Below are 25,337 nucleotides of genomic sequence, written 5' to 3'. Positions count from 1 at the left end.
ATCTCATATCTGAGAAGAACAGAGTCTGCACATGGTGAAGATACACAGATACTCCAAGGGGCTCATCTTTCTGAGTATGAAACACTCTACCATGTCATTTGGGCTAGATAACATATATAACAAGCAACCCTAAGCAAAACAGCTCTTATTTTCTTTTTGTTCTATTCAACGATGAGGTGAAAATAGAGACTTAGTAAACACAGAAGAGCATGCATTTGCAAACTGTTCAAATTTATGACATACTGATGAAATCTCTAAAATTCTCTGGCCTCTCTAATTGACAAAGTAGCAGAAGAAAGGTTGGAATTGGTGATTATATTTCAAATAAAGGAGCCCAAATTCATATTGTTGACATAAACATACCAGACTTAAGGAGCATCAGACAAGATTTCCTTAAGGTTACTTAACATCGCTGGGTGGTGGTGGTGCACGCCTTTAATCCCAGCACTCAGGAGGCAGAGGCAGGCGGATCTCTGTGAGTTCGAGGCCAGCCTGGACTACAGAGTGAGTTCCAGGAAAGGTGCCAAAACTGCACAGAGAAACCCTGTCTCGAAAAACCAAACTAAACTAAACTAAACTAAACTAAAATAAAAAAAATAGAAAAGAAGAAAAAAGAAAAAAAGAAAGACTACTTAACATCAATCTTTAAAGATACTTCATGTCGATGATGATACGCGTCTTTCTTATGACTAATGTTAATCTATCACTAAATGTTTACATTGCTGACTTAGGATGCCTATCTCTTTAAGAGAATATATAAGATTCTTTTATTAAGAACTAGAAATGAGGAGAGGATACATATTCCAAAGGGATTATACTGTTAACAGCAGTTTTATCCAGGTTTGATTGATCTCCACCTCCTTGAGCAATGCTACTGTAGTAGTATCACAATACCATACCTAGGGGTCTGAGTCCACATGACAAGAACCCATCCTTTGTCCATGATGAAGGAACTTCTTTTGGATCATTCATCCCCAATGACTCTACCTTAACTTATTGGCCAGCTGTGGCTTTAAACTTTTTTCAGACATTAAGCCAGCTCTCAAGGAATCACTTTTCAGGTGACATGAAATAGAGAGCAAAGAGAGCTGCCATAGAGGGTGGACAAGCAACAAAGGATCGTGATCTTAAGGTCGTTATTTAAACACTTGTAATTTAAATGTTTTTCAAAACTGATTATATATGGGTACATACCCCCTTTCTACACACACACACACACACACACACACACACACACACACACTCATATGAACACTGAATGAGACAAAGAAGATTGTGGAGCCTTCCTATATTCTGGCCTACACACACATTTAACTTTGATTTCATTATGACCAGAAAAAGAACATAATTCAATACTTTGTGTGGTTTCCTTACATCTTTCACAACATCAACTAATTGTTAGCATCATAATCATTTAAAAATCTTCTCACATTTTGCTCAATTTCAAATGACATAAAAATAAATGGAAGACAATATTCTTTAGTATATTTAAAAATAATTCAACATTATTCAAAATATTTTAAATTATTTAAAATATCTCTGAAGCTGGGGATATAACTCAGTGGCAGAACAGGTTGCCTAGCGTGTGAAAAGAGTTAGGTATAATTTCTAGTAGCACACACACACACACACACACACACACACACACACACACACACACGCACCCTTGGCTCCTCTTATGTCCACATGCCTGTTTTTTCCCCTAAGGAAATGAAACAGAATTTAGACACAGTGAATAGAGAATACAAACATAACAGAGTGCACTGACCTTAACCCTCCTGACAACTATGGCAGAGTTTAATTCAACTGTCATTTTGAGTCTGAGAGAGCAACTTTCAAATCTAAAAGAAATGGCTAAGTTAGCATTTTAATAAAGCCACAACAGAGCAAACCACTTTGTTAATAATGGATGTAAACCCTAGATTAATCACTCATGAGACTTAGCTGAAAAGTATATGCCTGCTTATGAGTTGCTTCATGAGGGTAAGTCAAGAATCATATATATTTTTAAAAGTAGTTTATTGATTTCATGCTTAAGCAAATGAAAATGACAAAGTTAATAAAATTGTGTTTCTAAGTTTTAGTTGGGTGAATTAATACCATGTTTTTTTGTATCTCTCTACTCTACTAATATTTGAGTTTATAGGTCAAATGTGAATTCCATTCTGCTGCCTTAATATTGTATGATGAATGAGAGCCCTGCTTCAAGTCAAGTTATGGGAAAAAGAGCCTGTAAATTGACTGAGAGAAAGGAGAGGGAATAAGGTGGAAGTGGAAGGATTGCTTTCTGAGAAATATAGTCAGTTGTTCAAATCACAGGGCATCAAATCCAAGATTCAGTTAGGCTTATGTTAATGTGTGGTATGATTCAATAAATGAGGATCAATAAGTAGGTATCTTAGGTATCAATAATACTGCAGTCAAAAGACAGGGTATTATGGTTCAAGTTTTAGATTGGAACTAAATTGGGATCTAGGGTAGGGAGATGGAACACTAGCTGCCAGATCTTGTTGCCCAAGTATGATGACCTTTTTCAGGATCTCAGCATCTGCATAAAAAGCTGGGCATGGCCATTCTTGTATAACTCAGACACTAGTGGTGGCAAAGACAGGAGGGTCATTTTGGCTTGCATGCCACCAGCCTAGCTTCATTCGGTGAGAGACCCTGTCTCAAAGGAATAAGGCAAAAAGTGATGAAACAGGATACCCATGTCTTTCCATGACCTCCACACAGACACATGTACACATAAGTGAGACACACACACACACACACACACACACACACACACACACACACACCAAGAAAATGAGATAAAATACAGTAGTATATCATTGGGTAAGACAGGAAGACAAGAGGTAGTCTGAAAATAGATCGTGTTGATAATTGAAGCAAATAAAGTTGTACTTGATAATCTAAAGTTATAAAGAATTGTCAGGTAATAGGATCAGGCATGGGAAAGGCAGTGGGAATGAGGTATAAAGTGGAGAGTCAGGCAGTTTGACTACAGTGTAGATGTCTTTGTGATTATTCTGGGTTCAGAGGATATTACATTTTAGCACAGTAAGATTACTCCTGGCTCAGAAACATGTCAGCCTAGCTTGAACTGAGCACATAACTGGATGAATCTAATCCTGGGGATGGTGTATTAGTGCTGAAAGCTGAGTAGGTATGAGAGGATAGTACCAGAAGCTAAAATGAGAAAATATAGCTCAGAGAAATTATATAATCAGCCTAAGACCACAGTAGGGCAATAGGAAAGAGCTAGGGCTACAACATGGGTGTCCTACTTTTCCATCTTTATTCTGTCCTTTAGTGAATACAGAACAGTCCAGTTGAAATAACCACAGTGTGGGAAGGCATGCTGATTCTTTTAGAACTCTGAGTATAATCCATGTGGATATGCCCAGATCAAGGAGAACTGACAGAATCCTGGAGAGGCTTACACCAGAAAGGTTTTCCTGGGTCAGATGTTACTTTTGTAATACACAGACATCAGTTTTCTAGCCTGGCTGTGTATTATATCATGTATGGGACTTTAAAAAATTACTCAGGATGCCAGAGAGGATCTGTGTCTCCAAGAAATTTGGATTTAAATGACTTGGGGTAGAGTCCAGTGATTCCTAGCATGGACAGAACAACACATATTTCCATTTTACCATCTGTAAAAAGGTGATGTGTCCTAGTCTACAGTAGGGCATTGACTACTGTGTGCCCCCACATAATTTCATTGTTTTATTCTTCTTATTCATAAAATGCATGTGCTTTACTTCTTCTAGATTGAGCATCAAGAGAATATAGAATGTAAAAACAGTATAAACACCATGAAGAACTCCACAGATGGTCTCTTGAAAGGTCCATGTGTCTGATGTCTGGGAATGGGATCTAACTATTTTTGGAGGTGTGCTCTGAAAAGATCTAACCAAAAAAATTCTACCTAGTGTCTTTAAAATGAAAGCAACTCTAGTGCCACAATTAGCTTATTTTGTTTCTTTTTTAGACTCTAAGAAGCCAGATTTTTATTGACAGTAGTTCAGTGAGAGATGGCCAGTCATAAAACACTACTGAAGATGAATGAATAACTTGGAAATGATAGTCTTAGGTATTAATTTTCCTTGTCTACAGCCAAAGGAATGCCTGAAGGCAAAGACAAAATCTAAGGCAATTACATATATACATACTTTATTTTACAGTATTAAAAATAATGTGTGTGGCATAAGCATGTGTGTTTTTCCATGGATGCCCATCCAGAAGGAGACCACAGGTTGACTTCAAGTGGCTTCTTCCATCACTTTCCACCTTATGTTTTCAGTCATCGTCTCTTAATGAACCTGAAACTCTCCATTTGGCTAAACTGGCTGGCCAGTGAGCCCCCAGGATCCACCTGTCTCTGACACATACCACTGTACCCTACTTTTATGTGGGTGCTGGAGATTGAAGTTTAGGGCCTCAGGCTTACACAGGAATCACTTTACCCATTGAGCCACCTGTCCAGCCCTACATATATTTTTCATAGAAGGAATGTCAGCAGTTCAGCTTGGATGATGTGGAATCAAAGGATTCCATCCCAGCAAGGCTGGCTGGCCCTACAATGGTTTTGGAGAACAAGATCAAAGCGACTGGATCTTGAATCTAGTGCTGCCTCAGAGCCAACTAGTTTTGGACAATGATATACTGGGGGACCCAACCCCAGTTCTATGACATCAGACTATCCTTGAGAAATGGATGGATACTCTGAGCCATAAGAGAGTTCCTAGATGAGTCTAAAGCTACCTGTCTATGCTTGGCCATAGAGGTAAGGTGTGTGTGGGAACCAGAGAAGCAGCTCTGGGTTTCTCAAACTTCAGTGTGCATGTGAACAGTGGGAGACCTTATTAAGAGCAAGATTTGGTTCAACTGGCCCTGCGTGGGATTTGAGACTTTGCCCTTATTATAAATTCCCAGGTGAGATCGCTGCTGCTGCTTTTGAGTAGCAAGGATCTTGGTCTCAAAAAAAAAAAAAAAAAAAAAGACTCAACTCTCTCTCAACAAATAGTTGATGGATTTCAATGATGAATAACCTGGGGACTTAATTACATCAGAAGGAAACATCACAAAACACCTTATTTTAATCCTATTTAACGAGAGCTTGGCTAAAGGTCATGACTACCTGGTGCCAAACGACACAGGGGGTGGCAGAATTAAAGGGAACATTCCAGAATCCAGTGATGTCTGTTTCTAATATAAAAGAGCACCTAAGGACAAGCAGAATCCATCAGACTTATTTCTTTTCTTTCTTTTCTGTCCCTGTGTCCCTATTTAATGGAAAATATCTATGTAATGACTTACATATGAACTCATATATATATATATATATATATAAAGTTAGACATATATATGCATATATTGAGATGACAGTAATACTACCACACTGACTGACAGAACAGTAAAAGTATATGCTTCTCAAGACAGATGATCTGCAGCTCACTTCTGTGTTACTTTCTGAAGGTCTGACAATGCACAGTTTTTGAAACAGGGTGAGCAGTATCCCTTACAGTGGATTTCATGGCATTACTGAGTATCCCACTGGTACAGTAAGAGGCTGAGTCATTTCCTTCGCCCTGTGTGATATGCTGCAATCGAAAGTAGGATGCCATATGCTAAGTCTAAAATGCTCAGTAGGTCCAGTAGCTTTTGGTGATTCTGCCAGCTTTTAGGTAGTATCCAGGTTTCAAAAAATGCATGAAAAATTTGTAACTATAGTCTGCGTTGGAGGTATCTGAATAGAGGGGAGATTTCATCAGCTAATCATTAACTCTACTGGACAAAACAGATAGATGTCTGACATGCTCTCTTACAACCTTCAAGATCCTCTTTGTTGTTTTCTTGAAAATTTCTAGCCTGTGTCTGTCTTGCTCACAGCATTACTGTGTGCACGGCTTCTAATAGAGCCCATAATGAGAATATTTATTTCCTTGTCTTTTACCATCAAGACTGTCAAGAATGTCAGAACAGCTCAAGGAGGTAGATTTCAGAGATGCTGACTGCTGCCAATGGAGACAGGCACATTTCAGAAGTCTCTGGCAATTTTTAATAACATTCTCTGTGGGAAGAGGGAAGGAGTTAGGCACCTCATCATCAGGCAACACAGCCTCCTCACATCATCATATTGTGTCTTTCTTAGTGCTATCATTGCACCAGGGAAGAGAGGTACTTTGAAAATACACCTCTAAGATAAATTGTTGGAGTCAATGTTGTGTTACTGAAGCTTAATAATGTGAAGATGTGCATAGAAGAAATTAGCAAAACCCCAATCTTTATTTTAATCAGCTTTCATATTCGTAAGAGCTAACCTGAACAAATTTCACCCAAATCAAAACACAGTTCTATGGTTAACTGGTTTCCTTTATGAAGGACAGACCTTCAATAATGCAAACACACTTAATAAAGACATTCATTAGCATTTATTGAGTTGCAATTATGGAATAATGTGACTAAAAGGGACCTGAGAGATTTGTTGTAAGTTCTTCCCTTATAAGACAAGAAGAGTGAGGCCTAGAAATATCAAAATATTTGTACAATTTAAAATAATGATTTTTAATTAGAACCAGGAGCAGCCCTCATATCTGTGAGTGTAGTGCTTCTGATAGTCATTTGTAAGGAAATGAATTAGTTAGAAATGTGGTGATATACTTTGTATCCTAATAAACTTATCTGGGGATCAGAGGACAGAGCCAGTCACTAGGTTAGACATAGAGGCCAGACAGTGGTAGCGTACACCCTTAATCCTATCACTTGGGAAGCAGAGATCCATATCTCTGTGAGTTCAAGGCCACACTAGGAACACAGTCAGGCAGTGGTGGCACACGCCTTTAACCCCAGCACTTGAGATCTCATGCCTTTGCTTGGAAAGCACACATGCCTTTAATCTCAGGAAGTGATGGCTGGGTGGAGAACGGTATATAAGGTGTGAGGAGACAGGAACTACAGAGCAGTTCAACTGAGACCCTCAGGGGTGAGGACTCAGAGGCTTTCAGTCTGATGATTCTTCGGCTGAGGAGTCGGTGAGGTGAGGTTGGCTGTGGCTTGTTCTGCTTCTCTGATTTTTCAGCTTTCACCCCAATATTTGGTTCCAGTTTTTTTTTTTAATTAATAAGACCATTTAGCAATTTGTGTTACAAAGGAATACATCCCTTTCCAAAAACACATACCCCAGAAACCCTAACAATCCCATGTCCCAGGCAGACTTCACTGGTTGCTTTCCTTTCCTACTGCTTCATAAGCAGTGTGCTCGTGCTGGGAGTGTAAGCTTTAGAGCTATCTTCTAATTGTTCTTAGTTCTGCTGGAAATGTTAACTGTGACATTAGATTAGAAAGGAAGTTACAGAGGTAAGGATATGGCTCAGTCAGTAAACTGCTCTTCAAACAAGCTAGAAAATCTGAGTGTGAGCTCCAAAACCACGTAAAAAACTCTGCGATGGTGTGTATCCTCGTCCCATTGCTGGGGAGGAAAAGACACGTGGATGTCTGGGGCTCATGGGCCAGTGAACCCAGCCTGTCTGAAAATCTCCAGACCCAAGAGAAACTGTCTCAAAACAAAACAAAACAATCCAAACACATTAAGGTGGGTAGCTCCTGAGGAATGCCATCCAAGGTTAACTATGGCCTTACACACCACACACACACACACACACACACACACACACACACACAGCCTATCTCATACATACAGAATTTTAAATACAAGACAAAAGCAGTAGTTTCAAACAGCAAGTTTAAATGTTTGCTCTTTCAGTCATGAATTTCAAACAGAAAATTTATGCGATCATGATTATAGATACCAAACTAAATCAGATCTCTTTACTAAGAGTAGAGTGCTGTGGAATAGTCTTTTTGTACACTATGAAGATGTGTTTCTCTCATTGGTTTAATAAAGAGCTAATGGGCAATAGCTAATCAGGAAGAGGTTACGCAGGACTTGAGGACAAGGAAAAAGAAAGCATGGGAATGAAGAAGGGTAGAGTCATTAGGAGACTTGGTGAGAAGCAAGATGAACTTGCCGTGCTGAAAAAAGATACTGCCGTGTGTTAGAATGTAGATAAGAAATATGGGTTAATTTAAGATGTAAGAGCTAGTTAGTAACAAGCCTAAGATATCAGCCAAGTATTTATAATTAATAATAAGTCTCCATGTTGTTTATTGGGTAGCCAGCAGTCCTGATAAAAATCCCTGCCAACAATAGAGATTATTAATCTTTGAGAAAAATAATTTATTTATTTTAGTTTTACATGTATGAGTGTTTTGTCTACATGTATGTATGTGCATCACACATATGTCTGGTTCCTGAGGAAGCCAGAAGAGGGTTCAGATCATCTAGAACTGGAGTTACCGAGGACTATAAGCCACGATGTGGGTGCTAGGAATCAAACACATATTCTCTGTAAGGGCATCTTAACTGTCTAGCCAACTCTCCAGCCCCTGATCTTATCAAGTTTGTTGCCAAAAACTTTTGTTAAGGGGCTGGATAGAAAGCTCAGCTGTTAAGAGCACTGGCTGCTCTTGTAGGGTACTCAGGTTTGATTCCGAGAACCCATACAGCAGCTCAAAACAATTTGTAATTCCAGTTCTGGGAATCCAATGCCCTCTTTTGATCTCAGGCACTAGGTCCATTTATGGTATGCATACATATGCTCAAGCAAAATAAACACAGACCTAAAATTAACACAAAAATCCCTTGTGAAATTCTAATATACATTACTACTTAACCCCGAATGTGCTGTAACTATTGCTTGGTATTTCTCAGTATTCTCCTTTATGAACACAACCATGGTATTTCTCAGGGCATGAGGTGAGTATTTAAAACACTTGATTTTTCAGTGTCCATTGCCCCTTCCTATGATTAAACAAAATAGTGTGTGAACTGTTTCCCCTTAGTTCTATTAGCTGTTTCAGCAAATTATTAAACCTGACTTAGTAGTAGCTGGTCAGAAGCACTGGTGATGAGGACATTAGTTGTTCCTGGCCCTGGACGTAGAGTAGCCATTTGGATATGAGCCTTTTCTCTGTGGGCTAACTCTAGGCAGTGGCATCAGGATGGAACTGAATCAGTGCATAGCCAGCTGGTATCCAGAGTACTAGAGAATTGGTTGTTGGTGTAGAAAATCAAAACATACATACTTCATGTCAGGAGCATAATGGGGACAGTTTATAGATCCTTTCCCAGACCCAGAATGGGATAAAATAACTAAGCATCATCTTTTCATTTTAACCCTGTAGAGATGGAACAGATACTGATAACTTATCTACATTGTCTGACCAAGCAAGAGGAATCTGAATTTCACCAACTTGGGCATCTATTCCTTTGTGCTAGGCACACAGTGGGATGGGACATTTGTACAATCTGATATTTTTCTATCCTAATTATGGGAGGCATTCACAACATCTCTGACTGTACATAGGACTATGGGAATCTCTATAAATGACACTGTTCCCTCAGCTGGTGTCAAGAGGGAAAACATTCTGCAAGAAAAATATCAGACAGTGAAGTGTGGACACATGGACATGTTTCTAGGTACCTCCAGAATGGGGTGGCGGGCCGCACAGGAGTACCATTCCCTGACCTCGACGGACCGACACTGTGCTTCTTGTTCTTGTCTTAAAGTTTTCAAGATCTGTTGGGAGAAATGAAGGAAAACACATTTAAGTTTTATGGCCCTAAAATATCAAGGGAGACTGCCCCACTTTCCAATAAGGTAGTTGTGCTGAGAAATGTCCTGGATTGCATCTATAACAGGGAAATTCTGCTTAGCTGATACTGCAATCTTTTAGCAATATTGTTCCTTACTCCTGGATTCCATTTGCTAGATTGTCCAATAAAGCAGGCACTTCCCATGTGTATCTATTGAGATTTGGAATAACCAAAATTAAATGTGCAACTTAGTTCCTCTGATAACACTTGTCAGTTTTTGAGTACTCAATAACTACATACAACACTGCAAAACACACATAAGGAACACTTCTATTATTCTGGAAGGTTCTACTAGGCATTAACAACTTAGGTGAAGAAACTGAAGTTTGTATGACCCCCTGTAGTTAAGCATCGTTGTTATGATACAAACTCTTATTTCTGATACAATACTCATCTCACAAACCTATTTTATGCAATTATATTTCTCTCTATATATTTATATATACTGGTATCACACACACATACACATGCACACACACACACACACACACACACACACACACACACACACACACACACACAGATTCTCTACCCCCTCACTCTGATTTTTAGAGCTATAGTCCCCAGATTCAGTACAAGCTGGTCCTGAAGTTGGAACTTCAAACACTCTATTCTTAAGTGACATACTTCCAACTGTTAGGATTGCCAGACTCAATCCTTCTATGCACACATTATATGTATATGTGTATATGTATATATAAGTACAGTATAAAAAAACATTCTTAAACAGATTATTTTGAGTTCATATCTCTTTGCAAATATTGATAAAAGGCTGATTATCATTCTTTTGGGGAAAACTTCTACTTCTACAAGGAGGAGAGAAAAGACATTTATAGCCCAAAGGTCATAACTGGAAGAAATAAATAACTAATTGCAAGTAAATAATGAGTGATATAAAATACCACTGTGATAATAAAGTGGCAGATGTTATTCAACAGAGTATTTTAACCTACATACCCAGTATAAATCCTCCTAATAATGAGTATAGAAAGATTCATTTCTTCATTTTATTCCTTCTGTCTGAATCATTGGATCTAAAACCCCATTTTGGATTTCAGATTTTTTCTGATTCAAGTATGTCATATAGGGTCATAAGTCATGTGGTAGTACCCACTGGGGTAGAATAACAATGACTTCTTCTTTGGCCGCTTCCTTGCAATGATTTATAAAAGATGAACTACAATTACATAAAAATTATGAGTTTAGTATCATTATTGTCTATACTTACTATGGAACTTGTGAGTAACAGGGCCACATGAGCCTAGATGACCTTTCCACAATTACAAATTGACATGTTTCATACTCAGTTTATTTTGAGGGAAAGTTTAGGATTCATAAAAAGTATGCACAAACATGTCTTCACACAGCTTCTTCTAGAACTTGGAAAAGCTTAAGCCTATATGGGCTTTATAAAATTATTATTATTTTTAGACCATTTCCACTTTGTATCACCAGCATGCAAATACTATGAGAATGGTGTTTCTGTCCTATACTGACTCAAGAGATCTGTCAATTGCTCCACTGCAGGACTTAATCATATCAATCCAAGGACTATTATGGTGAAGGGGGAAAAGGAAACACCCTGGACACAGAACCAAACCGTGCTAGAATCCAAACTATGTTTATGGTGTAGTGTACTTCTTTTTATCTAAAGGTGTCTTAGTTACTTTTTTATTGCTGTGATAGGTCACTATGCCCAATACATTTATAAAAGAAAGTGTTTAATTTGGGGCTCATGGTTCCAGAGGGTTAGAGTCTATGACCTCTATGGCAGGGAGCATGGCATCACGCAGACAGGCATGGTATGTCAGCAGTAATTGAGTCTTCATTTTGATCCACAAGTGGGAGGAAGAGAAGGAGACACTGAAAGTAGCCTGTGTTTTTTATATTATTATTAATTAAAAATTTATCCATTTATTTTATATCCCAACTGTAGTTTCTCCTCCCTCCTTTCTTCCATCCCCCTCCCATCCACTCCTCTGTTACCATTGAGAAAGGACCAGGCCTCCCATGGTGTCAACAAAGCATGGCATATCAAGTTGCAGGAGGACTAAGCTCCTCCCCTTATATTAAGGTGGGGCAAGGCAACCCAGTATGAGAAATAGGTTCTTGGAAGCCAGCCAAAGTGTTAGGGATAGTTCCTGCTTCCACCAAGAATCTTACATGTAGACCAAGCTACACAATTGCCACACATACATAGAGGACCTAGGTCAGTCCCATGCTGGCTCCCTAGCTGCTGGTCCAGAGTCTGTGAGCTCCTATGAGTCCAGGTTAGTTGTTTCTGTGGGTTCCCTTGTGATGACCTTGGCATCTTGGCTCTTAATAATCCTTCCTCTCTCTCCTCAACAGGATTCCCCGAGCTCAGCCCAGTGCTTGGCTATGGGTCTCTGCATCTGTTCCCATCAGTCACTAGATGAAGGCTCTCTGATGACAATTGGAGTAGTTACCAATCTGATTACAGGAGAAGGCCAGTTCAGTCTACCTATCCACTATTGCTAGGAATCTTAGCTGAGGTCATCCTTGTGGATTTGTGGGAGTTTCCTTTGTACCACATTTCTACCTGACCCAAAAATGTATCCCTCCATCCCCCATTAAGAGGACTGGAGAGATGGCTCAGCCTTTAAAGGCTAGACTCACAACCAAAAATAACCTATGCTTTTTGAAACCTCAAAACCTATTCCCAGTGGCACACCTCCTCCAACAACCCCATACCTCCTAATCTTTCCCAAACAGTTAAACTAACTGGGGACCCAACATTCAAGTATATGATCCTTTGGGGGCCATTTTCATTCAAACCACTAAAAACAGGTTTTATGTTATGGGTGGGGCAAACATCCTTTTTGAAATTTTATTTAAGGAAATGGTATGAAAAGGAGATAAAGTAGAGGTTTTTTTAAAGCTTTGTTATGAAATTAGTATTTTAAATAATTATTCCTATAAGAGATAATGAAGCCCACTAAATGATCGCTTCAGTTTCATTCTTTGCATAAGTCATCTATATTTTTTATAGATATCTCATCCAGTTTTCAGGGTGGCATAAAAATTAATAATTTGATTGGTAATAGGTACTCAATCCATTTAGAACTAAGCAACTTTTGTTTCTGATTTAAGAAACAATGTGAAGAAATGGGAAAAGGAGCTAGGAAGATCACTCAGTGGTTAATAGAACTTGATGGTCTTCCAAAGGTCCTGGGCACAGTTCCCAGTACCCATTGGCAACTCACAACAGTTTGAAGCACCAGTTCCAGCAGATCTGATACCCTTTCTGGTCTCCACAATCACTGCACACACATGGTGCACATACACACATGCAAGCATAACACTCATACATGTAAAAAGAAAAGTAAGTCAATTTTTTAAAAATAGGAAAGAGCCTAAGGAAATAATACAATGTTCAAGTGTCCTACTTGAGCTTTAAAAAATGGAACTCAGATTTCTCCCTTTTTATTTTATGAATGCCATCCAGTTATAAAATATTTGAATGCTCAGAGTATTGTTTACTCATGTGATATTTGAGGAAATATTCAGAAATATTTGTTTGTAGTTAATAAAAAGTATTCCTGATGGTAGAACTTATGCACTTTTAATGGATAGGTGGTATTTGGACAGACCTGAGTTTGGAAAATAATTTCTGCCTCTTATTAGTTGTGCTGACCTTGGACACATTTAATTTTATGACATGTAAACTGAGAATTACATGTGCTTTATTTTATATTAAGAATCATGGCAAAAGTTAAATGAAATACTATGAGAAAGAGTGTATATCCAAGCACAAATCCTTTTATACAATAAGGTTGGTCTTCAGTATATGCTTCTGTCCACTAAAGAATGCTATAATCCCATGGAAAATTATTCCCTAAGCATCTCATCTAATAAAAGCATCCAACTTGCAATGAACAACAGAGTGAGATGTGGATGCTAAGAAAAAAATGATATATATGTCCATTTGTAAGATAATATGGCAGGTCTTGAATTGATATTTTCAAATATCATAACCCACCCACAGTCTAACTGCTAGCTAGTAACACTGTAATTTTCTAAGTCAAAGGGCTGTATATGTGAATGAACAATTTTATGCTTGTACACTCATGTCCAAGCTTTTTACTGACAATATTTATAACCCATATAATAAAATATACAACACTCATTGTCAAATATATTTTTACATACTTATCTAGCACCAAAATCAAAACCAAAAAAAAAAAACCATGACAGAGTTAGAGTCAAGCTACACACATTTTGTTCCAAATGGCTGTTTTAACTATATAGATACTACACTGAGATGCATAGGCTTCGGGTCCGGTTGATTTCAGCGTGTATGTGTGTGTGTGTGTGTGTGTGTGTGTGTGTGTGTGTGTGTGTGTATGTGCTGTTAGGCTGCAATAGTAAAGTCCATAAATAAAATATATACAATATACTAAATAAAACTAACATATTTTCAGTCACTTTTTCTCCAAAGCTTTGATATTGGATAATGACCATAGCAGCAACACTAAGAAAGATAATGCATTATGGGTAATACATCTTCATCCTGACCATTACACAGCTTGCAAAAATACCCACTTGCAAATCATACTGAGGTCAAACCATGTACTTTTCTTACACATCTTTGTCTCACTCCATCATGGATCCAATTCTCCATTCATGGCTAATGTAACAGAATTCAGTGCTAATGTAAGAAAATTCAGTGTTTCAGTGCTCAAGCACCTGGAAAGTGTCAGGATAGTATAGTCATGTCTTTCCCTCCAGAGTCACACACACACACACACACACACACACACACACACACACACACACACACAGAGAGAGAGAGAGAGAGAGAGAGAGAGAGAGAGAGAGAGAGAGAGAGAGAGAGAGAGAGAGAGAGTCCATACTTTCACTAGGAATTTAGTTAGGTCAAGGACAAATAGCACCTAAACCAGTTATTTGACAAAATAAAGTTTGTGCTAATGAATTTCCTATCAATGAACGTGAGAATAGCTCCATTTCGATGCAGAGTGTGTTGGCTAAGGATATTGGTCCCCAAACTTCCCTTCCCTATGGATGAGAACATGGGATGAGAACTTAATGTGGAAATTTAAATACTGGATAAAAAGGATGAAACAGGAAGAGAGGAGGCAGAAATAACTTTAGGAAGACAGAGGAATGTTGCATGTAGGAAAGTAATGAACTATTTATTATCTCTGAGTTCTTCTCTCTTTAACTCATGCATTTGGTTACTAAAGTCATGACTGAATATAAAGGCACAATATATGACAAAGAATGAATATCAATGTACCACAGTTTCTTAAAACAGCATGTTTTTCTAGCTTTACATGTGTGCAATGCATAGATTTTAAAAATAACTATCTTTGGTTTTGTGGTGATTTCATTTGTCATCATTTTACACAAAATTTTAAGAGATAATGTGTTGAGGGATGAACAGTTTTATGGTAGATATGTTTTCAAATCATATTTCTTACAGCCAAGTATCTATCCTTTATTTTCTTGTGCAGTATGATATTGATATCTTGTTTTTGACTAAATTAGAAAATGTGCTACAGTATTTGGAGTGAGCTAGCTCATCAAGGACACAAAAGTGATTTAGCAGTTAAATTCCTAGAGGAATGGAGGGGCACAAAGGCCTTCAGATTGCAACATGCAATCACTAATCAAAAGCCTTAGAACAGAAAGGCATTTGGAATTCAAACCACAGGGTAAATCAGAGAGTAAGATGGAAAACATCTAAATATTTCCCATCTAGAAAGTTATTAAATGCTGAGAGCTGGTTTAAAAAAAAGTAGCTTACCATAAATACTTGGACATTGACTAAGAAAAAGCAATTTATTTAAGCCACCATTAAGAGACCAGCCATTGCACATGTGGGCAGGAAGGGCTGAAGCTATCTGCAAGCTGGCACCTCCCAGAGGAGCATATAAAAAGCTGAGTTGTAAAATGGCCAGGAAAGGTTAATGAGATAGTAACACACATCATGGTTTGCTATAAGTCCACAGAGGAAAGGTAGAAAATGAAGAATGAAAAATGGCACAGTAAACTATGCACATAATGCAGTCACTTTTAGTTATGTATTCTGTGTATTATATAAGTTTTAAAATAAAATTTATATTTTTTCTTGAGTTGGATAGACCTGGATTCTATTAATTCCCTCAATGTGTCCTTAGCACAAGAAACTGTCATCACCCATCTCCTGTCTTACTGCTTCCTTCAGTTTTGAAAAAAAGCAATCAATAAGGAAATCAATATCAACCCAGGAAGATGGTCAAGTAATACATTGGTTATGAATATGATTTCCATAATGATGATTTCACCATTTATAAAAAGAAAGAGGTATTTTCAGAGAGTAATTCCCAAACCCTGTTACCAGGCAGCATATTTTAAATCATGTCTCAAATGTGTTCCATTTGCTCCCTAAGTGTGGGTGCACATATGCATAGTTCTTAGGATTGCAAAGGCTCATAGCCAGAATAAATCTGAATTCAGGAAACCTCATGAGTTGCAAAAACTACATTTTTTTAATATTCTTTCCACTCAGGAAGGATGAAGAAACCATTAGTGAGACTGGCATGGTTGACTGGATTTCCAAGTGTGAGTTTATAGCAAGAGGAAGAATTGCTTAATGGTTTATCACAGTGGCTTTAGAGTCAAAGGCCTGGTATATGAGCTCAGCACTCATGCCCCATCGCTGTATGATGTGGGTGAATTCTTTAATCTCCTTGAACTTCAATTTCTTCATCTCTAGTATCAGGTCAATAATTCCTATCTTGTCGGGATTTCTGAAGATTAAAATGATGTGTGTAAAGCACTTAACTCCCTGCCTGCTCCAAAGTTAGTGTTCTATAAGTGTTAGTACAACCATTACTGTGTTTGAGCATCAAAGAAAATTCTACACAAAATGACTTACTAAGAGAAAATGAGTTTAAATTTCTACTAAAGTAACATTGACATTTGTGTGTCAAAGTCAGTTCTCTTAGAATATAACACACACACACACACACACACACACACACACACACACACCACACCACACAATGCTGATACTACTTAAACATATCCTTTTTTTCTGTGTTTTTAAGACAGGTGCTCCAGTCCAAGCAGTACTTTATCCTTGAGAGTCTACAGGATACAGTCTTCATGTGACTTACATTTATAAATATTGTGGCTCCAGATAATTTCCTATAAGAAATTCTGTGTATAATATTATGGTTTGAGAGAATCTGTGCTGCTTTTTACTATAAAAGATGAAAAAATATTCATGAAATAGGAAATTTTCCGCTTTAAAATCAAATGTATTATTTATATTTTTAGATTTTTTTTTTTGTTTTTTTGAGACAGGGTTTCTCTGTGTAGCTTTGCGCCTTTCCTGGAACTCACTTGGTAGCCCAGGCTGGCCTCGAACTCACAGAGATCCGCCTGGTTCTGCCTCCCAAGTGCTGGGATTAAAGGCGTGCGCCACTACCTCCCGGTATATTTTTAGATTTTTTTTTTGAGACATGGTCTCAAACAGTGTAAGGTACTCTGATTTGCTATGTAATTGAGGACAACCTTGAACTTATGATCCTTCTGCTTCTACTTACAGAGAGTTGAGACTGTGGGCCTGTGCCACTACACGTAGTTTTATATGGTGCTGAAGATAATAACCAGGAATCTGAGCATACTAAGCAGTCACTCTATCAACCAAATTACATACACTGCCAGCCCTACTATGCTATTTTAAATTAGAAATAAAAATATAGTATTATAAACATTCAGCCATTAAAGTTTTAGGAGTTCATTCTACACACTAAAAATAAAAAAATATAAATAAAAGCTTAAAAAATTCAGGTACACTGATACTGATAATCATAAAATATTGATAGAAGTGCATATATCTTACTCTTTCTTTTTTAGGAAATATAATTTTTTTTTTTATTCCACATCTGTGTGTTTGCCTCTGTCGGGAATGTGCAAACGAGTGCTGACGAGTGCAGAAGGGGAAGCTGAGTCCCAGGAGCTAGAGTTTCAGGAGGTCGTGGGTGCCGAAAACTGGACCCAGGCTCTCTGGAGAAAGTACACAGTCTTACCCACCGAGCCATCTCTCTTAATCTTTCCATGTTAGTCACTTTCATTTGTTTTATCCAGTGTTCAGCAAATTTTTCTTGAGCTTCTTGTTTGGTGCCAACTGTGGTTGTTAGCCATTTTCTCTCAGCAACAGCTAAGCAAAACAAAGCAAATCCCATCCTATCTATACCTTTTCCAAATGCCTGGAAATCATTCTCTCTTTTTTTTCTGTCTAAACTAAGGAGCCCACATGTTTTAAAGTATAACATTATTTTTAAATATAATATTAATATATACTAAATATAACACTTTTATAATTTATTTATTTTTATTTTATGGGCATTGGTGTTTTTGTCTGCATGTATGTCTATGTGAGGTCATCAGATCTTGGAGTTACAGACAGTTGTTAGCTGCCATGTGGGTGCTGGGAATTAAACCCAGGGCCTGTAGAAGAGCAGTCAGTGTTCTTAACCACTGAGCCATCTTTCCAACCCCTGAATATAACATTTTCATTAAATGTTTGAGAATTTCATGCATGCATACAAACCATTTTATCATATTCATCCTCCAGTTCCAGTTCTCCCTAAACTCATCTCAGAACGTCCCCTTCCCACTCCCAAATACCTGTCCTCTCTCTTTTTCCCCTCTATAACCCACCAAGTTCGTTTTGAGCTGCACATATGCCCCTAGGTATATGGATACCTAACTCAACGGAGCTTTGTCAAGCTACTAGGGAGTCACACTCTTAAAGAGAACTGGCTCTTTCTCCTCTAGAAGCCATCAGCTGTCAACAGCATTTCAGCTATGGCTGAGGTCTTAGGAATGTTCTTCTCTGTTGTGGAATATTAGCTTAAGATGTGTTACATTTGCTTATGCTGTGGAATACGTTTTTAATGATGCAAATATGTGTTTCATTCTTTTGTGCTGCATTTGTTTAACTTTGTAAAGCTGTGTTACTTTGTCTAAAACACCCGATTGGTCTAATAAGGAGCTGAACAGCCAATAGCTAGGCAGGAGAGAGAAATAGGGCTGCCAGGCAGAGAGAATAAATAGGAGGAGAAATCTAGGCTCCTAAAGAGGAAGAGCAAGGAGCAAGAAAAGGAGGAGAGGAGGACACCAGGAGTCAGTCACCCAGCCACACTGCCAGCCATGGAGTAAGTAAGAAAAAAAGGTATATAAAATAGAGCAGGTAAAAGCCCAGAGGCAAAAGGTAGACGGATAATTTAAGAAAAGTTGGCTAGAAATAAGCCAAGCTAAGGTTGAACATTCATAAGTAAGAATAAGTCTCTGTGTATTTATTTAGGAGCTAGGTGGCAGGTCTTCTAAGAGTCAAAGAGTAAAAAAATCCAGCTACACCTCCCTATGCTGGAATACTGACTGGCTTGATCCTGGACAGGGATCTGGATCTTATACTTTGTGTAGGATTGATATTAACAGTCAATGTCTTTTCTGATCATCTTTATATTGATGACACTTATAGTAAAGAGTGATTTAATTCAGTCAAGTCGTTACTACTTAACAAGGCAGAAGTAGCACTGCAGATATTGGGATAGTTATAAAAGTAATAATAAAACAAATGAAGGGGAGTTTAATCCATGAAGTAGTTGGGAAGGAAAGGTAGAGCTGGGGAATTTCATGAAGGAATTAGTTTCATCACTGAGAAACTAAGATGGAGAAAAGCATGTAAAGATGGCCAAAGACACATTTGGTCTATGTTCCTTGAAACATAGAATATTCCTTGAAACATATTACTGCTCTGCCTTGCTTTTCAAGAACAAAACTCCACCAAAGATAACACAGTCAATATTACATGCTGAGGAGACTTCTGTGGGCTACTTTGGCTACCTCACCACTTTCATAAACAGTACCTCTTCAGAAGAATGTGAGGCCAATCCTAACTAGGTCATACATAGAACGCACTGTTCTATGTGTTTCTGCATATGTTTCTTACAACCACTCTATGAAGTTGGTTCTATTATTCATTCTGCTTAATAACCTGAAAAATCAGTACCCAAGGTCACAGATGGAAAACAAGGAAGAGGTTGGACTAGAATCCAGATCTTTCCAACACAAAAACCCATACATTTGGCCTCTGTTCTATATTGAGTTAAATAATAGCATTAAAAATATGCAGCTGGTTGCTTGATCGGCCCAGGTGACACTCACACTTTCTCACCTCTCAACTATTATTCTCTAGGCCTCACAAGAAAATGAAGTTTGCTTTGTTGCCCTTTTCTCTGAAAGTGTAGGACTTTCCAGGCAGCTATTTTTATTTCTCATTTGAGTTCTTTCCTTTCCTTCATCTCTGACATACTCTATTTTATCTAGACCTTTGTGCTATTTAAGAAGCCAAAGAACAACTCAATTTAAAACACTCGCACTTCCCTGTGTGAACCATATAAATGCGCACCTATCTAACCCATGGGGTGACTGTGATTAGTGGGATGTGGCATCACAAATAATGCTCCTCTGCCTTGGAGACAGGTGCCCTAAAATGCAAGCTGTTATTACCCACAGTTTTCTCTACAGGAACTCATCTCTGTTCACATAGCACCCTGACTCTGGAGTGTTAATGGTTAGGCAGCTGCAATCTCTTGTCTTTGGTTTCATCCTAACACAATACAAGACAAGCAGGAAAATAATTTGAACTTTTGAATTTAAAAGTAAAATATGTGACTCTTCACGGTATTCTGCAAGTGGTATTAGGGATCTGGCCCCCGCCTACAAAACTGAACTTACGCTTGCTACTTTATCTCTTTGTTATTTTTACTGTAATATCTGTGTTTTCTTTTCCACTCTTTAAGAGCCTTCAGGCTGACTCTGTCTTGGGACCTCTGAGTATGCCAATTCATTTATTTGAAGTGGTCTTCCAATTTGAGTATATCATGGCGTTGCTAATATTCCTTCCCTGGAAGAGATGTAAAGCAAGGTAACCCCTCCTCCCAAGATCCCAATGACAAACCAAGGCATGATTCTGCCAAAGTTCACTGTGGGTGAACCAATAAATGTATTGGGCCTCCTTATAGAGCCTAGGTGAGGGGTATCTTACAGGGCTGTGGACACTCCTCCCCCAGTTGGCAGCACCTGTAAAGCCTTATCCAGGAACAATGAGACTTTCACTTTAGCTTCAGAGATGGAACCCTACTCTAGTCTTTCCCAGCTTCTACATACTCTAGCTCCTTGACGTCACATGTGGAATTCCAGATGGTAGGGAAGAGCAGATTCTCAGGAGAGAATCTCATGCTCTGTTCTCACCTCTATTGCAGAGTGTAAATGACTAACTATCCCAGTAGGCATTATCTTTTACAAATCGAGCACAGCTCAATTCCCTAAGATGGCTTTATCAGATTGAGGGACAGTCACCCATGACACATGGTTATTCTTTAGAATCCAGGTCAAATGTGCCTTCCTTGAAGGACCTTTTCCTATTTATCTAAAGTAGACCTTGACTGCAGTTAATCTACTGCATCTTTTCTTGATCACTTCTGCATAGCAATAATCAAGACCACCATCTAACCAATCTTTATCAGTCTTCCAAACAGTGTTTAAAATGATCTGACACAAATCTATCTAGGGTAGGGTGCATTTAGCACATGAAATAGTAATATTGCTTGGCAAAAGAAATCCCATCCCATTCATCCACCCATCCTAGCCAAACAAAGACTATGGGAGCAAAACATAAAATCACACCATGAAATTGAGGGGACCAAATATGATCACATTTTTTACATTCTAGTCAGTGATACACCATTTGCTCTTTGTGTGGTTGTTCTCAACCTGTGGATCACAACCCCTTTGGGGGGGGGTCACATATCAGATATTTATGTTACAATTCAAAACAGTAGCAAAATTACAGTTATGAAGTAGCAACAAAATAATTTTATGGATGTGGGTCAATACAACATGAGGAACTGTATTAAAGGGTCTCAGCATTAGGCAGGTAGAGAGCCACTGGAATGTGAGACTTCTATGATAGATAAACTTAGGATAATTACAGCATACACACAGAAAGAAACATAATTCTTCATATGGATATTTCACTTTGTTTTTTTCCCCAGTGAAAACTAAATCTGCAAGTTACATTCTATTGGCTCAGTCTTCTTAATAAATGGGCCACCTTAGAAGCAAATCAGATACATCAAAAGAACACTAGAATGAACATTCTCTGAAGAAAAGGTTGAAAAGTCACATATCAGGAGATTATCACAATCGGGTTGTGGTGGTTAATGCCTTAAATCACAGCATTTGGCAGGCAGAAGCATCTGTAATCTCAGTAAGTTTGAGGCCAGTCTGGTCTACAGAGAGAGTTCCAGGACACCCAAGGCTACACAAAGAAATCTTGCCTCAGAAAACCAGAGAGAGAGAGAGAGAGAGAGAGAGAGAGAGAGAGAGAGAGAGAGAGAGAGAGAGAGAGAGAGAGAGAGAGAGACAGAGAAGGAACTATCACAAAGTCAAACAAAGTCAGTAATCTATAGGAAAGACCTTGGGAATCTATTACAAATGGAGACATATAAGCCACAGATCACAATTAAGCCCAAGAGTCTACGAACAGTCCTGCTTCAAAGTGAAATGAATTTCTTCATCTGAAACACGTTCCTTCTGTGGCTTTTCTGTTGTAAACTTTCCAGGGATACAAGCCTGGACAATGAACTCACTGTCAAATTTCCTTAGCACTCAATGGCCATATATCAGAGGTTTCAGGTGGGAGGCATAAGCTCTAGCTTCCTGCTCAAAAACAAAACTAGAAAGACATTGGTTCATGTAACTTAACTTTCTCTAATTCTGTCCTTAAAAGTAGCCGTTCCCTCCCAAGAAACTGTGGTGACCAGTGCTCAAAAGGAAAGGCAGAAGTTGGTAGAACTTTCCAGTAGTTTTTCGGCTTTGCGGAAAAGTTTTGCTTTCAAAGCTAACAGAAATTTCCATGTAACATACTCAGTTTTGGGGCATGGAAACAATGAAATAGAGAATGTTGACTCATTAAAAAATATGCCAGTCATGCTTGAATTCATCGTTCCTAAGAAGTTGAACATACTTTGCCATAGAGTTATTTTAGGCAAATCAAGACTATGAGAAGTAACAAGTAACTATGATAAATTTCTTGGGATAGTAGGTACTGACTCAGCTGTGGGCTGGTTAGAGAATTTTGAAGGGCATGAAAAACAAGGATCATAAGGGAAGCTCTCAGATGAGGAGCAGCTGTTATGTATGTTGAATTTAAGATGTTTCAGAAACTTCAACCATATATTTTTATCTCATTTAATTACAGTTTTGAAAATAAAACCATCATCAACTCCACATGCAAGCACTGTGTTTATTCACCATCTATTTAGATTTTGCTAAGGGTGCTGTTTCATATTCTCATTTTCATAAAGAAGAATCTGAGTGCTGGGAGTATGCTATGCTAGAAACAGATGAATGTGTTTATGTCTTTGCACACTGTCAGAATTTATCGAGGAACAATAAATTTACCAGCCCAGTGGTTTCAATGGCATGAATCTCACCTACCCAGATACTTTGGCCAAGGTAAATGAATGCAAGATCTTTTAGTACAATCTTAATCACTAATATTAACTCTTATAACACGCGTTTGTGTTGGATGGGTTGTACCTGACAGCTGGTGTCATTTGTGGGTCTAACCAAGGGCTGCAGTCACAGTCCTTCAAAATGGAATCAAAAGCTGCTTGTAAAATAGAGTCTTCCAGAGCAACCCACAGCCTGAAAGGCACTGTTTTGTCCAGTATGGAGTAACTTTGAGTAAATCATAGACTGACCTTAACACAGAGAAAAGATTGTGGTGGTGATAGATAGACCTTTTAATGTCACTAGCTCTTAAGCATATCATAAGATAGATGATACAGGGTAGAGGAAGGAAGGGAAGGAGTGAACAAGAGAATACGAAAGTCTGAGATTATCTCTTCTTACTATTTAGTCCTTATGTGGGTTGTTTGGCTGGATCTAGAGACCCAGTTAACAAAACATCTGATGAACAACAGAGACATACAATTTATGAATTTTATACACATGGGGTTCTTCATAACAGTGAAGTTCAAAGGAATGATGAAAGCATGATGCTTATATACTTAATACAGAGCAACACATTTGTAAAGGGATGAAAGGACAAACTTATATGAACTAGGGTAGTGATTTCTGGGGGTATTACTAAGAAATATACTGGGGTGGGATTCTAGAGATGACTCAGTGGATAAAGTGCTTGCCATGAAAGCATGAGTATCTGACTTTGGGTCCTCAGCATCCATGAAAAACCTAAGGTAGGGAAGGCCACATTTATAATCCTGGCAAGAGGAAAGTGAAAACAGGTAGATACTGAGGTCTGCTGTCCAGTTAGTCTAATCTAAATGGTGAGTTCCATACTCAATAAGAGATCTTATCTCAAAAAATTATATACAAAGTGATTGTAGGAAAATATCTAATGTTAATGTTTAGCTTCCATATGTATGCACACATATGTATGTGTATACTCACAAGAACCTGTACATATACACACATACAAATGTGATATGGGGGTGGAGGTATGAAGGAGCTTGTGAATGTTTAGACTGACTTCACAGTTAATATATTCCTGCTTCCTGAAGCCCTGATTGCCGGGCTTTAGTTATCACAGTTATTGTCACATCTGAGTCAGTAAAGGACATTCTTTTCGACAGAATCTTCATGACTTGTGCATGGAGAAAATAAGGACAGGATGGATAATTCTGAGGTAACAATTCCTCCAGTGGTTTCATCTTGAAATAATAAAGACACCAATTTTGCATATTTTGAGAGAATACACTTATAATTCCTTCAATGAGGAGAAATAAAGATTCATTCACTACCCATAATAAAGGTACTATAAGCATTCATTATAATGCCAGTTACTGCTTTAGCTACCAAATGTATATTGAAAGGAGACAATAGATTCCCATAAGTTATCCGCCCTCCACATACACACTATGGCATCCAAATGCACATATATATATATATATATATATATATATATATATATATATATATATATATACATATATATATACACACACACACACATAACAAATTGATATATAATATTTTAGAATATACTTAAATATATAATTTGGTGAAAATAGAATTTAAAAAAAATTAAAGAGCTTAATGTGTACAAAACAATAGAAACCAAAACAAATAACTCAAAAAAAACCCAAATAACTCTTTGGTTATAAATAATTTTCTATAATTCACATTATAGAAACACAATAGGCAAACAGAATAAAGGATTTTTATATGAAACTTGGAATGCGATAGTGCTATAATATTGAACCTTTTTACTGCCTATCCTACTTCTATGTGTGGGAGGATAAATCATTCTCTCTTGCCAACTCAGCTCTTGTCCCCAACCGAGTCTGCCAAGAAGGGTACAAAATAATGCCAATGACACAGCAGTCCTAGGTGAGTCTTGTAGTGTGCAATTTATAACTGCAGTTGAAGTCATCTAGGGTCATGTAACACCAGAGGAAACTAATAAGTATTTTCAGCTTACATTTAAAAGTTTAAAATGTCTCAGCAGCAAAACAAAACAGCTTCCAAAGGACAAGAGAAGAAA

The 25,337-nt window shown here is 38.0% G+C and overlaps 1 protein-coding gene across 6 annotated transcripts in view; it reads right to left on the bottom strand.

Annotated features, from left to right (window-relative positions):
- Nucleotides 1–25,337, bottom strand: part of LOC131906031 (contactin-4) — a 350,158-nt gene that overhangs the window by 268,393 nt on the left and 56,428 nt on the right. For all 6 annotated transcript variants that reach the window (XM_059256813.1, XM_059256815.1, XM_059256814.1 and 3 more), the window contains exon 2: nt 9,552–9,647. In XM_059256813.1, coding sequence (XP_059112796.1) covers nt 9,552–9,647 — 96 coding nt within the window. The remainder of the gene's footprint in view (nt 1–9,551; nt 9,648–25,337) is intronic.

This window comes from Peromyscus eremicus, chromosome 3 (assembly GCF_949786415.1).
Source record: "Peromyscus eremicus chromosome 3, PerEre_H2_v1, whole genome shotgun sequence".
Taxonomy (NCBI): domain Eukaryota; kingdom Metazoa; phylum Chordata; class Mammalia; order Rodentia; family Cricetidae; genus Peromyscus; species Peromyscus eremicus.
Note: the sequence above shows the minus strand (reverse complement) of the source record. Positions and strands in the feature narration are given on the sequence as shown.